This window comes from Podarcis cretensis, assembly GCF_951804945.1.
Source record: "Podarcis cretensis genome assembly, chromosome: 15".
Lineage (NCBI taxonomy): Eukaryota > Metazoa > Chordata > Lepidosauria > Squamata > Lacertidae > Podarcis > Podarcis cretensis.
In genome coordinates, this window is record NC_137185.1 from 7,629,378 (window position 1) to 7,644,205 (window position 14,828).

The following is a 14,828-nucleotide window of genomic DNA, read 5'->3' on the forward strand; positions in this document are numbered from 1 at the left end:
TTTCAACTGTTGTTGATCAGTGTACTTCCTTAAAGAATGTTACTGTAGTAGAAGTCTTGCAGATAATGATCATATGGCAATGTCCAGTTTTTATTAGGATTAATGAGTATATTGTTATCCTTATTATTTGGATTTTTGTGTTGTACACCAAAGAAATCTGGCAATTATAACAAACCATCCAGGTGTTCCTCTTGCATTATTCTGCTTTCAGAGTTGAGATTTTCAGGGCAAAGAATGATACAGTAGATTCCATAATTATAATTTCTGGGCCACTAGAACACACTCTGACACACACTAGTCTTACCATGCTTTCTTCTAATTTCCCTTTGAAAAAGCTAAGACTTCTTGGGATGCTGAATCCTGAACACTAAATCCCACTCTTTCTAGTGAAAGATGTAGCAATATTTAATCTTATAATCCTGTTCCTCCAATGGCAGCATGCATGGCTTCATGCTAATTTGGCTTCACAGATAAATTGAGAATGTAACTGGTTCAAGGTTATTACTCAATTTTATGATTGACTAGGGATTTGAACCTGGGTTCCCCAATGCAAATCCAGGTTGCTTATGTATACGATCCTGACATGCTCTTAATGCTTAATGCATAGAGTCTTCCTTAGGACCCAGAGTTTCCCTTCCTTCCCAAATAAAGGTGTGTTGAAGTAAACTCTAGTTCTTCAATAACTGATGTCATATTTTAGCCCCACCAAACACCTGCATTTCTTTCTTGTGTTGCCATTTGCTCCTTTATCTTCCTCTGGTGCTTATGGTGGCTGCTAGCATCTTAATTTTCATTGCCCTATTTTTTATGAACTGTGCATGTACACAGTACCAGGGAACTTGGGGATGGAGAGACTGTTCTTAGAGTTGTAGCTGGGTGGGGACCTGTGGAATGCTGAACTCTCCATAGGGTACAAAGACTGAACTGGGAGAGAAGCCCCCGCAACCTAGGAACAGGGATGGTTTGACAACCTGGTGGAAGCTGAGCCTGCAATTACATTAATGGCCAATTTTCTTGGGCAAGAAGCAGAAGGCATTGGCCATTCCTTAAGGCAGTTTTAACCATTGATTGTTGGAAGACAGAGTTTTCACACATGATGTAGACTGAGCATTTTTATACCTCAGAATGCAAGAAAAGGGAATGTCAAGAAAAGAAACCATTCAAATAATTTTTGCCTGGTAACTAAAGGGCTGTGGAGATAGCCTGAGAAAGGATGGTCAGAGTGCGAGTGGAAAGTACTTTAGTCTTTTTTTTAAAATAATATTTATTACTTTTAAACCTTACAATAAAGAAGAAAAAGGAAAAAAAGAAGAAGCAAAAGAAAGAAAAAAAACAATACGATACAATATATAAACAGTACACAACGCAACAGTACTTTAGTCTTAATCGATTCTGAATCACTTGCACAAAAGGAACAAAAGTTGCATTGCACTGAGAAGTGGAATCCATTGGCTCTGCTGCAGAAACACCAGCCACAGCACAAAGCAGCCCAGTGAACAAACAGAAAGATCTGACTTCAGGATGCATCCTGCCTTGGCTTCTTGGGACACAAGTGAGGATGTGCTCATCCCAGGGGTACCAGGAAGCCTGGATGCCCTACTTGTGTTTGCTTCTTTTTCTCTTGCACTGTTAAAGTCTGGGTGCTCCTTAACTCATTTTCTCTTGTGATGGCAAGTTACATTGGTGCACACTGAATTATTGGCACCTAGGTTCCAACAGTTATAAATGCAGGGCAGTATTGTGCATGCACAGTATCCTAAGGAATGTGATGGTCAGGACTGGAGTGCTGGCAGCTTCTGTATGCAATAGGTGGCAGATCAGGGCACGATGAGAGGCTGTAGGTCAGTTGAAAAAACCCATGCTCCACAGGTGGCAGATTCAACCCATGGCATCTTAAGTTTAAAAAATCTCAAATTTGCTGAGCTTGAAAAGTCCCCTGGTTCTCTGAAGACTTTGTATGCAGCTGCTAGTAAGAGTAGATAGTACTGGGATAGATTTTTGCCTCACACTTTGAGAGCCTATGTTGGCTGGGAACACTTGGCTTTGGTTAGAAATTTTAAAGTTAGACATGACAGTTTCATGCTCGTGTGTAAATGCAGCCGCCTCGGTTATACTAGAGAGTAGGGGGAAACTAGAGAAATGTCACTGAATGGCTTAATTGCAACACCTTTCCTCCACCTCCAATTTTGATTGCAGAAAGTCAACAGACACTGAGGCCAACTTCAGTCAAGCAAGGTAGGGTCAGATACATTTATATAGCTTGTATGGTAAGACCAGACCCTTGGCTCTCTTAGAATCTGATTCCCCAGATACAGTTCCTCCACGTTTGTGGGCTATAAGGCGGCAGTTTCCAGACTCAGACAATAACACTAGCTCCCTGTCACTAAGAACTAAGCACCCTGGGGAATTGTATAGGGGCTAGAGCCCTGTCTACCCAACCACCTTTTGCCCCTGCCAGTCTTTTCTTAATCTCACCCTCCCTAGTTGTGCAGTATGAGGCCCACCTTTTGAAGGGTGGGATACAGTCTTGGTTGTGCAGCAGAGCAATAGCATGGCACAACCAAGGCTTCATGCAAGTTGCTACCTGAAAGAGATTCTGGCTATATGGCTTTGATGCACTAGCAAGTATGTGAACAACTTTATGCCTTGGCTTTATGCCTGGAGCTTGCTTAAGTTGAGGTTTCCAAGAGCAGTTAGCTGTTTTCATGCCATAACTAGAGGAGTTAGTTGCACAACGTTTTCTCCCGCCCCCCCCCCGCCCCCCGTATGTGAGCATAAGTGTTCTATGGCTAGCCAGCAGGTGGTGCTGATATACTAGAGGTATTTACCTCTACCATCTATTCTTCCTGCTTATTCTCCCCACACAGTTAGCCCCAAGGGTCCTCCTTGTGTACAGCGTAAGCCTAACTCTTTCTCAAAATTGTAAAGGAAACATTGGTGTGTAACTTTTAGCCAACCTGAAAAGCTATGTGACCAGTGGGGTTTGATGCACACACCTTACTGACTAGGGTGTTGTAGTAATTTAGTAAGAAGTTACACTTACTAAATTATTCCGCCAACTGTGGTTTAAATTGATCTTAAGCAGGTAAATAGTAAAACCAGCTTTATGTATTGGTCCCTAATAATGACTTTTTAAAACCTTCACAGAATGTCAGTACAACTTTGAGAAGGCTATAGAGTACGTACCATTCGGTATGTACACTCTCCTCTACTTATAATGTTCCTCATGAGAGGATTTTCTGCTAATACTGTGCTGTTTTTATGAACAACTCCCCCTTTTATATTTTAAAAAACAACTTTCGAAGGAAATGTATTTAATTCAGATGAATTGCATGATTGAAGTTAACCTAGGCTGTAGAATTAATTGTATTTAATGGTCTTATTCCCAAGTTGATGCTGTTTGAGGATACTTAACTGTTGCAGAGAGAGAACTGAGAATTTGTTGACTGCCATTAGTTTTCTAAAAAAGAATCCAGTGGTTTTGCCAGATTACCAGGAAACCTGAGAATAGCCGCAGGTTGATGGTTAATTTGTTGGCCTGCAAGCACTCCATAGCCATTGGCTGAGCTGCTGTGAGGGGATCAAAACATTCTCACTGCTCAGGAGTGAACTGTCAGCAATGAGGGTCTGGAGCTGGAAGGGGCCATGTGTTGCAGTGGGAAGGGATACTTAGAGGTGGAGGGCTGGCTTTGCAAGAGTACAGGTATGAACCCACAAAAAATTGCAGTAAGGTTTATGTAATGGACTAGCCGTCCATTATTTAATGGACCCTTCTAAGGACTGCCATGCCAGGGGTTCAGAGTCTTCTCTGGGGTGTCTTTAATTTTAATGTTTAGGAAAAACAACAACCTTTGGTCTCTTTTTATATCTCTTTCTTGTTTTTTAGAAGCTGCTAACCTGTGCCAAACGTCCACTGCTGCCACTACGCCTGTGACTCTTTCTACTCCCTTCAATATAACTTCCTCAGTGGCATCTGGGACCATCACCAACCCAGTCACAGTGGCTGCTGCAATGAACATGAGAAGCCCAGTCAATGTATCAAGCGCAGTTAACATCTCCAGCCCGATGAGCCTAGGCCACCCTGTCACCATTACCAGTCCGTTGTCTATGACCTCTCCGTTAACACTCACCACACCTGTTAATTTACCAACTTCAGTAACTGCTCCAGTGAACATAGCACATCCGGTCACTATAACCTCACCCATGAACCTCCCGACGCCAATGACATTAGCTGGTCCATTAAATATAGCAATGAGGCCAGTGGAGAGCATGCCTTTCCTTCCCCAGGCATTGCCAACCTCTCCCCCATGGTAAAAACAAGCAAACAAAAACTCACAGCAGTATTAAAAAGAGGAATGAAAAGCAGGTCCTTACCAGCAATTATATTTTTGTTTCGTTTGTTTTTGTTTCGTTTTAGTTAGCAGCGGTAATGAAACCAGGCTAATTCAGCTGGGGCAAAAATAATAATAATCATGCACCGTTTTTAAAAATGGAAAACTATTATAGTGTCTCTGTTTAGTTAGCTGGCTGTTGATCTATATTACTGGACCACATTTGTTTCCTTCAAGCTGGCAGTGATGTTGGAAGAGGAACAGATCGGAGTTGAATCCAGTCATTTTTTAAAAAAACAAATAAATCAGCATTGCTGATAGCCCTGGAAATTGCGAATGAAGAAACAGTTTTAATCTAATGAAGAAACGGTTTTAACCTGAACATTAGAAGGCTTAAGAAAGGCCCTCCATGTTATCATGGGATGGAGATGGATCACTTGCCAGCTCGTGTCCCTCTGATTCAGAACGTAGTGTTTGTAGTGTTGTTTTTTTAAGTAAATGCATTACATGGTCCTTTTTTTGTTTTGTTTAAGAAAATGCATTTTGAGTAATTATGCATTTTACCTTTTGGGAATATGATAATTTCAGGCCGAATTCCCTATGGGAAAAGTGATACCAGCTCTGATATGCAAAGCATATGGTAACTTATCATTCTACCTGCAACATATACATAACTAGGGATTGTGACCTGATATTTGGAGATGTAAATATTACGAGACATATTACCCTAAGGGAATATAACATCATATTCAACATTAAAATGGAGAAAAAAAACTGTTCAATGTTTGGCAAGGAACAGCTGTGGCTGGTGGAAGAGGATTTGAAACCTACACAAGCATGGTCTCTGCTCAAAACCCAGTTGGGACTCTTTCGGAAGAGCAAATAATGGGCTTTGGAACACAGAAAAACAATGCTTTAAGCTAGAAGACTGGAGATGCTGGGGTATGATGTATGTATGCCCCCCATTCTCCCAATCAGAACCTGCTGACTGTGTTGACAAAGGAGAGCAGGTGTTGTTCACTAGAAGTTTTTTGTCTTATATTATGAAATGATATACAGTTTTTATTCTAACCACTAACTAGTTAGGATGCCCCTTCAGGACAAGCCAAGTGTGCATCTTATTGTTTTGTGTTCTTTTCTTTTTTTAAAGCCCCTTTCTTCCCTTCTCCTTAATCAAGTGTTGTGCAGATCTCTTCAACTTTGTAAATATTTGCAGGAGAAACCCCCCCCCAATCATTTTTACTTTTAGTTAATTGTGTTAACCCATAGTTATCAATTTGTGGGGGGTTTCCCAGTAACTATCTGACCTATCCAGTGAAGGAGAAATTCCCCTTTCCCCCACCCGATGGTCTCATATTTTTTTTAAAAAAAAATACAGCTACACATTTCTTTCAACTTTTTTTATCTGTACTTAAAAAGTAGGATGGAAAATCTAGGGAAGAGGTTACTTTTTTAGGCTATCATGTCACAAACATTTTTTAATCTTCATTAAGACCTGTCCTATAAACAAGATAACGTGAGAAATAATTGGAGGAGCAGCCAGGTGGCTATTGATTGGAACCAGGGGCCTCATGACAAAGTGGCTATCAATACTTTGATTTTAATGGGATGCAGGCAAGCCTGTGAGGGTCAAGCCCACTGGTGTGGTTTTTTTGTGTTAATACCCATCGTGTCGGTGTAAAAGCAACATATTCCGTACTTTTGAGGCATACGTCTGGGGTCAGGAGACGGATGCCCAGATTATGTGAAAACAATTCTAGGGGCTTGGACTACATAGTAAAAAAAAAAGGGGGGGGAATAATAGAACTTAGTGTAAAATAATTTTATAAATGATCTTTTGTACCTTAGGACATCAAATTGTACAACTTTTGTATATATAAAAGCTTAGGAACTTCCTGTGTAGCAGAAAGAGAACACATTCCTACACTTTTAATGTATATGTTTGTTATAATGTCATGTAAACATATGCCCCATGTTTGTGCCTTTTAATTAGTTTGTCTCAATAAACAGAAATGTAGAGACGTCGTAGTTATGTGTGTATTGCCGTACAGTATTTGTATTTATGCACTGTTCCGTTTTCTATTTTTGTCAAGATCAGTGCATGAGGCAGCTTGCAAACCTTGCGATCCGTTGCAAAAGTGCATTGTTCCAGGGATGCATATGTGCTCATTTGAAGATTTTGATCTGTATGTCCTGCCTGTTCTATACAGAAGAGCTAACCATTGATTGGGATGAAACCATCAAAAAACCCTCTTCCATTAGTGGGAATGCCTCCCTGCCCTGGAAGAACTGTTTCCTACTTTACAGAAGAATGAAAGACTCTACACAAGCTCTTTTCATGAATTCCCCCACCCAGCCACAAGTTTCCTTGCATCAACGTATGTTATTACTGTACTCCTGATGTATAGTGGCTCTGTGCAGAGGAGATAAGTCATTCTCTGTTAGCTCTTGCACAATAATTCATGGAACGTTACCAATCCATTTTATCCTCCTTCACTCACAGTTCTTTGCACCCAATCCATTGTCTGGATATGTGATTTGGTAAAGTGGTGAATCAAACCACAGCTGCTTGCAGCTTGCTTAAACATAACACCCCATACATACATAAATGTAGAAAGGGGGAGGGCTCCAGAGTTGGCAATCGCCCAGTAAGAACACTTGTGTAGGTGTTGCTGGTCAATGGTCCTGTCAAGAGCCTTTCCTACACATTGTAGGTAATGAATACATATAGAAGGTTGTATATAAAGACCAACCAGGTTGATGTGTTGGTTTTAATGGATGATTATGTATGGAATTCTGCAACACCGTGCTCCTACAAATTTAATGCATCCCAAATAGTTTGTGTGAATGTAACTCTTAAAAGAGTTCACTGCCTGTGCTTTGCAAGCTCAAAGTAGTGATTCATTCACCTTAGAAAGCAGGCAGCATTCTCAGCAGGTAAGTTCTATTGCCTCTGTTTCAGGTGTTTTTTTATTGTAAACCACCTTGTGATCCACATACGAAGGGTGGTGTAGAAATTTAATTAATAATAATAATAAAGTGGGCCACCCAGGGACAGTTCCTGTTTCCTGTTGCTCCAAACAGCAGTACTACAACAGATGGATGGAAATTGCAGGTTGGGTGAGGCAAGGTTTTTTAAAATAATATTATTTCTTCTGTCCAGCTGGCTGGACAGAAGAAGAGGGTCAGGAGAGGGTCAGAGCTCTTTCCAGAAGACTGAACTGATCTCTTGCAGAGGGCTTCCTTCCCATTCCATTGCTTCCTCTGTTTGGCTCCCCCCACCTACATTAAATCGAGCTGGCACATATCCACACCACCCATTTAGAGCACTCTCATGTCACTTTAAACAGTTGTAGCTTCCCCCCAAAGTACCCTGGCATGTGGTTAGGTAAAGGTGCTGAGAGTTGCTAGGAAACCCCTATTGCCCTTAAGAGTTACAATTTCCAGAGTTCCCTGAGAAGATAAATGGATAAACCATTCTGGGAATTGTGTCTGTGAAGCAAGTCAGGGTTTCACAGCTACCGTACTGTCGGCACCCTTAACAAACCAGTTCTTTTGGAGAAGCTGTGACTTGATGGTACAAGTGTCCTTTAAATACAGTCGTACTTCAGTTTACGGACTTAATCCATTCCGGAAGTCCATCCTTAAACCAAAACCGTTCTTAAACTGAGGAGTGCTTTCCCTAATGAGGCCTCCCACCGTCGGTGCCCTTCCACCGTTTGGATTCTGGTCTTAGACCAAGGTAAAGTTCTCAAACCAAGACACTATTTCCGGTTTTGCAGAGTTTGTAAACCAAATTGTTCTTAAAACCAGACTGTTCTTAAACCGAGGTACCACTGTATGCATGATATGGGTGTGACTGACTGCCAACCTCATTCACCAGAGGATCATTTTGAAATATTTGTGGTCTTGTAGTCGTGACTTCCTTGGGTTACTGTTGTTTGGGGGAAATGTAGGGGTGGGGGAAATCCCTTTGATAAGCTGGATCCAGGCCATTTTGGGGGTTATAGGTAATTACAGCCACCTTAAATTTAATCTGGGAGGCTCATTTGTCTATGCAAAGACCTGATGCCTGTAGGCTTAATTAAAATACTGGTTGGTTGATAAACTTAAGTTTGTTTGTTTTTTAGCATTTACTGGAATGTGTGAAAGCTCAAGAAAATAAATATTATGTGTCAAGACTGGATGCAGTCAGCTGTCATAGAGATGTATAACTTAGCAGTTGAGTGCCAGCAGGATTGGAGTCAAAAATGGGGGAGGTGGGTGTTCATCTGAAACAGGAATCTGCTTACTCAAGATTTATTATTTACAGACTTCATTAATTGCTTTATATTGGAAATACCAAACAGTGTATAAAAAATAATTTTTAAAAATTCTCTGCTTTTAGCAAACAAACTACATGAACAATTTTACCAAGCTTTCAGCTGTAATACTTGAAGCCAGTCGACCCAAAGCCGTGGCAAGCTCTTTCCTACTGCAGTTTGGGCCTGTCACACCAAATTGGGTGAAGTCACACCAAAGTCATGTTTTGGTCCGCCATGTTTATTCAAAATGGCACCCTGCATACAAACTTTGACAAAGAGCACTGCCTCCACTTTGGGGACACTCATGTTGAGTGGTGGTGATACAGTGAGAGGTGCACAAGCCTTTTGCCAAAAATGAGTGAAGTCACCCCATAGTGACGTTCCATCTTGATTCAAAATGGTGTCTGCCATACCAGTATTGACTGCCGTCATGACCTTGGGAACCCTCCTGCTGAGTTTGGCGATGATAACCAGCAACGGGACCCATAGAGTGGGCAGACCAGAGAACAAATGACTTTCCAAAATATATAGTACACAAATGGGGAGTGCCTGATGCTGCCAGGGAATCCTTAAAAAGCAAAAATATATAGTGATTTATAAATGGATAGTGTAATACGTGAGTTTGGACCCGTCAAGCCAATGTTAGGAAGTTTTGCCAAAGTCAAGTTTTGGTCTGTTTTGATTCAAAATGGTCAGCATCCAAACATCAGCAAAGCTTGCCCCTGCCTCCTCAGGAACCCTTGTTCTGAGTTGGTGATAGATTGAGTGGTGTCAGAACACATAGGAGGCAAACAGGACAGACAAGCAATAAACTTTCCCAAATACATAAGAGTCTCAAGTATGGAGCGGCTGGCTGGCTGACAGTCTGAACACGAGCACTTCTGTTATGGGATAAGGATGCAGTGCAATGTTTTGTTTCAGGCCCTGCTCATCTGATCTAAAACTCTTGTCAATAGTCTGGTTGATGTCTAGCTTTTTTAAAATTCTGGATTTTGTATTGTAAGCTGTGTTGTCAATTAACTTTGCTACAGTTCTATCAAGCTCCATGCCTTCTCTCTGACCTACGCTTTGAAACAAGACTGGATGATTAATATTTTAGCAATCATTTGCTGGCTGTACTTCAAAGCCAGCTTGAAATGATAAAAAGTCATTGGCGCTAGGCAAATAGCAGTGTTGGTTTTTAAAAAAACAAAAAAACCTGCCTGATTGTAAAAGTGCACTTTGCCCTCCTCCCATTTATAATAAAATGGCTTGAAAGCCAGACAAAAATCCACAAATGCAAAACGTGGAATATTCTGCATGTCAGACAGAAAATGACATGCACAGCACTCCAGAGGATGGATCACTGGGTGAGTGAACATTTGAGTAATTATAGCTGGCCACAGGCTAAACATGATTCATAGGAATAACTGTTCTTTAAAAAGAAAAACAAAGGAAGTACCTTTTGGGCATTTGACAGTCATATCCTAAAGATGAGTAATAGCTCTTTATTTCAGTTCCAGACTTCAGCTCCATTTTTTCCCATCATTAAAGTTGTGTTGATCCTGCAGACGATATAAATACAGTAACAGGCACTTGGGTTTTTGTTTTTTTTTGGTCCAGTTTATGTGCAGTCCTGGGCATATGAACCACTGTTTCACAGTGCTTAATCTCTAGTACAGGGTGGGAGTGGGGATTTCAGCCTACTTTCCCTAATGGGCACAAACAAATGGTGAGTGTGGCCCATTGGGACACGTGGGCTGGAATGCAGGGAGGCCAACAGTAGGTGGAGTCAGAGCCAATGGCAGGTAGAGTTGGAGTCAATGAATTTTGCCTCCACTCTCCCTGCCGAGTTCTCCAAAGGCAACACTGCTACTGAGAAGTTGGCACTGCCACCCCCTCGACTGGTTTGCAGCAGGTAGGCAGGTGAGGTCTGGCTGAGGGCACGCTGAGCTTGGCGGAACAGTGCCCCAATTTGCCCTGATGGACCAGGTGGGGCACTGGCTGTGATTGTTGCCCTTGTACAGTAGGCCCACTACATACATGTACATCTCTCTCCAGACAAGCAAGAAGCATGAATGTAACTGAAGGACACAAATAAACCCAGAGGAGGAGGAGGAAGCTGACAACCAGTGCCACCCCCTTGACTGGTTTTACAGCGTCTCAGCTTTGTCTACGTTGGCTTCGTCATGTCCACAGTATGGAAGATGGCAGGATCCCCAAGGACGTGGTCTATGGGGAGCTGGCTTTCAGCGTCAGGCCAGTTGGCAAACCAACTGTGTTACAAAGATCTCTGCAGCTGGCACATGATGTGGCAGCTAGCAACACCAGCTCTGCCATGTGGGAATCCCTTGCAGACAACCACAGTGCCTGGAGACAGGCAGTCAGGTCGTGTATCTATAGCAGTGAGCAGAGGAGAAATGACTGCTGGAAGGAGCACAGAGAGAGGAAATGCCCTGGTGCATCCGCAGCAGCACAACTGGGTGCCTTCATCTGCCCCAACTGCAACAAAACATGTCTCTCCCGTATCGGTCTCTGCGACAACAGCAGGTGTTGCAACCTTCCAAAAGCTTGGCCTCACCTCCAATGGCGCATTTAGGTAGGTGGGGTGCTGGCTGAGGGTAGACTGAGCTTGGTGGGGCAACCCCTCCCCACAAACAGTTCAGATTGCAAAGCACTTGAGAGGAACCTGAGGTTTAATATGTGTTAATAAAGGATAGTAACTGAGTGTTTTTTTGTTTTTTGGGGCAGATGAGATGGTGCTCTATTTATGGTGCTACCTCGCAAAGTGTGCTAATGGATGCTAAAAATACCAGCCCAGGTGACACAAGTAGGGCTCTGCCCGTCTAGAATGGTTGGGTACCTTGTGATGAATGGGCGGAAGGCGAGACTGACTAGGCCTGACTCATCAATCCCAGTTTGCATGAGATTGCCTTATACAGGACCAGACCGTTGATCTTTTTAGCTTGGTATAAGACAGCTTCCTATGTCCTTAAAATCACACCTATCACATGTGATCTGAGAGGTGGGTGTGTTGGACCTGATGCCCTCCAGATGTTTTGGACTACAATTTCCATCAGCCTGAGCTGGCAATGCTCGTCTACTCTGGTTTTGTCATGCTCATTATGTTCTGTGGACTGGTTGTTTTGGAGGAGGGGGAAAGCACCTGTCTCTACAGGAGCTCTGCTTCTCCAGAACATCTCAGTTAGCTGTGCACCATCTGGACCAGTGTTTCACAAACTTGGGTGTCCAGGTTTTTTGGACTAAAATTCCTATCACCCCAGCTTAGCAGAACCAGTGGTCAGGGATGATGGGAACCGTAGTTCAAAAGCAGCTGGAGACCCAAGTTTGGGAAACACTGATCTGGACCGTGGTCTGGACACAATGGCAGACTGGATGGGGCCCAGTAAACTGATCCTGAACCCTGGGAAGACTGAGGAGCTGTAGGTTGGAGGTTCCTGAGTCTGGGTGTTCTCCTGAATTTTTGTCACTAGAGGTCCAGTGGCTAGGATTGCCTTTTACCTACCACAGCTGGTGTATCAATTATGGCCATTCTTGGACAAGGATAGTTGAGGCCACGGTGATTCATAGAATCAGGAAAGGATCCAGCAGATCATCTAAGTTCAATCGCCTGCAATGCAGGAATATGCACCTGTCCCCTACGGGGATCGAACCTGCAACCTTGGCGTTATCAGCACCATGCTCTAACCAACTGAACAGGCTGGGCACTGATAGCCTCAAGACCCCATTATTGCAATGCAATGGGGCTACCCTTGCGTGCCTGGTCTAGAGGCTCCAACTGGTGACCTCCCTGGGGCACCAAAGTGACCTCCCTGGGGCACAAGCCTGGTTGGTGTGTATGGAGGTCCTGGGCTGGCCAGATGACAAGATACCTTTCTTGGCCTTGCTGATGTGGTCCAAAGGAAAGCAGAGAAAGTCATTTAGGAGCAGGAGTTGCCAGAAGCAGGACAAGGCACCATCCAACCGTCTTAGGGACTCCACTTCAGATTTGTGTAGGGTTTACTCCTTAGCCTTTTCTTCTCCTGAAGATGTCCTGCAACGCACTGGGTACAGATTTTTCCTCCCCCTGAATCAACAGAGACTTGATTACTGCATCTAATGTTACTGCCTTGGTCTTCTACGCCAACAAGTGTGCACTGACCCACTAGGAGGATTGGGTGGATGGGACATCTTATTGGGAGGGCCATCTCTCAGAGGTGGAGCATCTGCTTTGCTTGCAAAAGGTCCCAGGTTCAATCCCCAGCCTCTCCAGGTCGGGCTGTTAATGTCCCTTCCCCGAAACCCTGGGAACCACTGCCAGTCAGTGTAGTAGACAATACTGAGCTGTGTGCACTAAGGGCCTGACTCTGTATATGGCAGCAGCTTAAACCAGTTGCTACCTGGGGGAAGGTCTCAGTATTTTAATGTTGCTTGTTAGTAAAAACACATGGGAAATGAAATTTTGATTTTTTCAAAATGTTGGATTATGGGTTGTAGCCAATGCCAGTTTGCTAGATCGCTCAGAGTAGATCTACTGAAAATAATGAACACGAGTCACTTGGGTCTATTAATTTTAATGGGTCTACACAGAGTAACACTGAGTTTTGCCCACCTACCAATTACTTGCAGCACTGTCTGAAACGTATTATTATTATTATTATTATTATTATTATTATTATTATTATATTGGTCGTATACTTGTTGAGCTTGTCTTTTAGCCCGGGAGTGCAGTGCTGAGTCGTCGCAATTTGATATAATATGCTCGGGTACTCATGCCATGTGTTTGCGCGTGACGGACCGGGGCCACCACGCCTTGGGTCTGAAGAACCCCAACAGCAAGGGAAATTAGGGGGAGGGCAAACTCCCGGCCAAATTTGGGAGCTGCTCTAGTCCTTTGTGAGCCCCTCCTCTTTCTCTCCCCCCCCCCGCCGTGTTCTCGACACCCTCGGCTCCCCCCCCCCCCGCTTTCCTCCTCAAATCTGTGCCACTTGTGGCGAGGCGGCCTTCCTACGGGGAGGAGGGGTGTGTTACACAGCTGCGTTTCAAACAACCGGCCGCTAGGCTTGGGGAGGGGAAAAGGTGGGGGGCTAAGAGAGAAAGCAGAGAGAAAGGCAGCTTCGCCCGCCGTTACGTTGCCCTCCTGTGTTTGCAATGGATCTGTGTGACCATCGGGGAGGGAGAGGCGATCCAGCGAGCGGCCACGCCAGCATACATTAAAAGGCGCGCCTCCTCCAGCGACCAACCTGCCCCCCTCTCCAAGGTCTTGGATACGGAGGAGGAACAACTGCGAGGGAACTAACGTAGGTAGACCGGGGGAGCGAGCGGGGAGGGAGAAGCGGGCGTAGCTCTTCTCCTAGAGGGGAGGGGTCGGCGGCGGCAGGAGGATCCTTGCAACACCCAGCGCGCTCTCCCTACCCATATCTTCGGCTAGCCCTAGCCTGCTTCTTCCCCCGGCAGCGCAGCGGTGTCGCGCGTCTCCCCTCCGAGCCCTCCTCGAGTGGCGCGGGTAAGCTTTGGAACGCTGGGGGTGGGGAGCGGGGCGGGGGAGGGGCCCTTTTGGAACGCCGAGGCGCCTTTTGGAACGCCGGGGACGGAATTGTGGCTACTTTCCGCCGCTTCCCTTTTTGCGCGCGCCGAGCGTTCTCTTAGAGACCCTCCTCGCGGGAAAAGGGGAAATAAAGGGGGTTGGGAACCCCACCCCCGAAACGCGGCGGCCGTTCCTACCCTCCCCACCCGGGTTTCCGAAAGCTGTAGCAGCTGACTTTCCAGCCCACCCACCTACCCCGCGTCTCCCCTCCATAGCGGCCTGTTTTGGAGCCCGCGGTGCTTCTCGCCTCCCTCTCCCTTTGCGCCTCGGAGGGCCCTCTCCTCTAATGAGGCGCGTTCTCGGCTCTGCTTTCGGTTCCTCGCTCCTAGAAGGACCTGGCGGATTGGAGGCGGCTGGGTTGGCTGGTGTCCCTGCGCTTCTTCCTTCTCCTCCAGGCGGTCATGTCCCCCACCTCCTTTTTCCGCCACCCCCTTATTTCAACTGCGAGGGGCGTGTGGTTTGGAGGGCGCAGATAAGAGCGTCTTTCCCAGTGTAAAGGGGCAAAAAGGGGTGTGTATGGGTGTGTTTTGAAGCAAAATGAGCTTTGCTTTGGGAGGGGGCAGAGAGAGAAGCATGGCTGATGTGGGAAGGGAATCAAGAGTTGGGAGTTGATTTGTTGTTGTTTTG

At 44.8% G+C, this 14,828-nt stretch overlaps 2 protein-coding genes and 1 long non-coding RNA gene across 8 annotated transcripts in view; 2 read left to right on the top strand and 1 right to left on the bottom strand.

Moving 5' to 3' along the window:
- The window catches only part of VEZF1 (vascular endothelial zinc finger 1), a 28,813-nt gene extending 23,127 nt beyond the window's left edge, over nucleotides 1-5,686 (top strand). For 3 of the 6 annotated variants that reach the window (XM_079955661.1, XM_079955659.1, XM_079955660.1), the window contains 3 exons: nucleotides 2,197-2,235; nucleotides 3,148-3,192; nucleotides 3,887-5,686. In XM_079955661.1, the coding sequence (XP_079811787.1) occupies nucleotides 2,197-2,235; nucleotides 3,148-3,192; nucleotides 3,887-4,314 (512 nt within the window). In that variant the 3' untranslated portion in view covers nucleotides 4,315-5,686. The remainder of the gene's footprint in view (nucleotides 1-2,196; nucleotides 2,236-3,147; nucleotides 3,193-3,886) is intronic. The other 3 variants (XM_079955663.1, XM_079955664.1, XM_079955662.1) reach the window with 2 other exon arrangements.
- A 2,943-nt stretch (nucleotides 5,687-8,629) lies between these two features.
- Nucleotides 8,630-14,724, bottom strand: LOC307204347. Its single transcript, XR_013833622.1, has 3 exons — nucleotides 14,397-14,724; nucleotides 10,077-10,179; nucleotides 8,630-9,380 (listed from the first exon to the last, which is right to left on the bottom strand). It is a non-coding gene; the product is annotated as an uncharacterized lncRNA (long non-coding RNA).
- CUEDC1 (CUE domain containing 1) overlaps nucleotides 13,896-14,828 on the top strand; it is a 65,421-nt gene continuing 64,488 nt past the window's right edge. The window contains exon 1 of the mRNA XM_079955787.1: nucleotides 13,896-13,914. The gene's annotated coding sequence lies outside the window, so the exon portion shown is untranslated. The remainder of the gene's footprint in view (nucleotides 13,915-14,828) is intronic.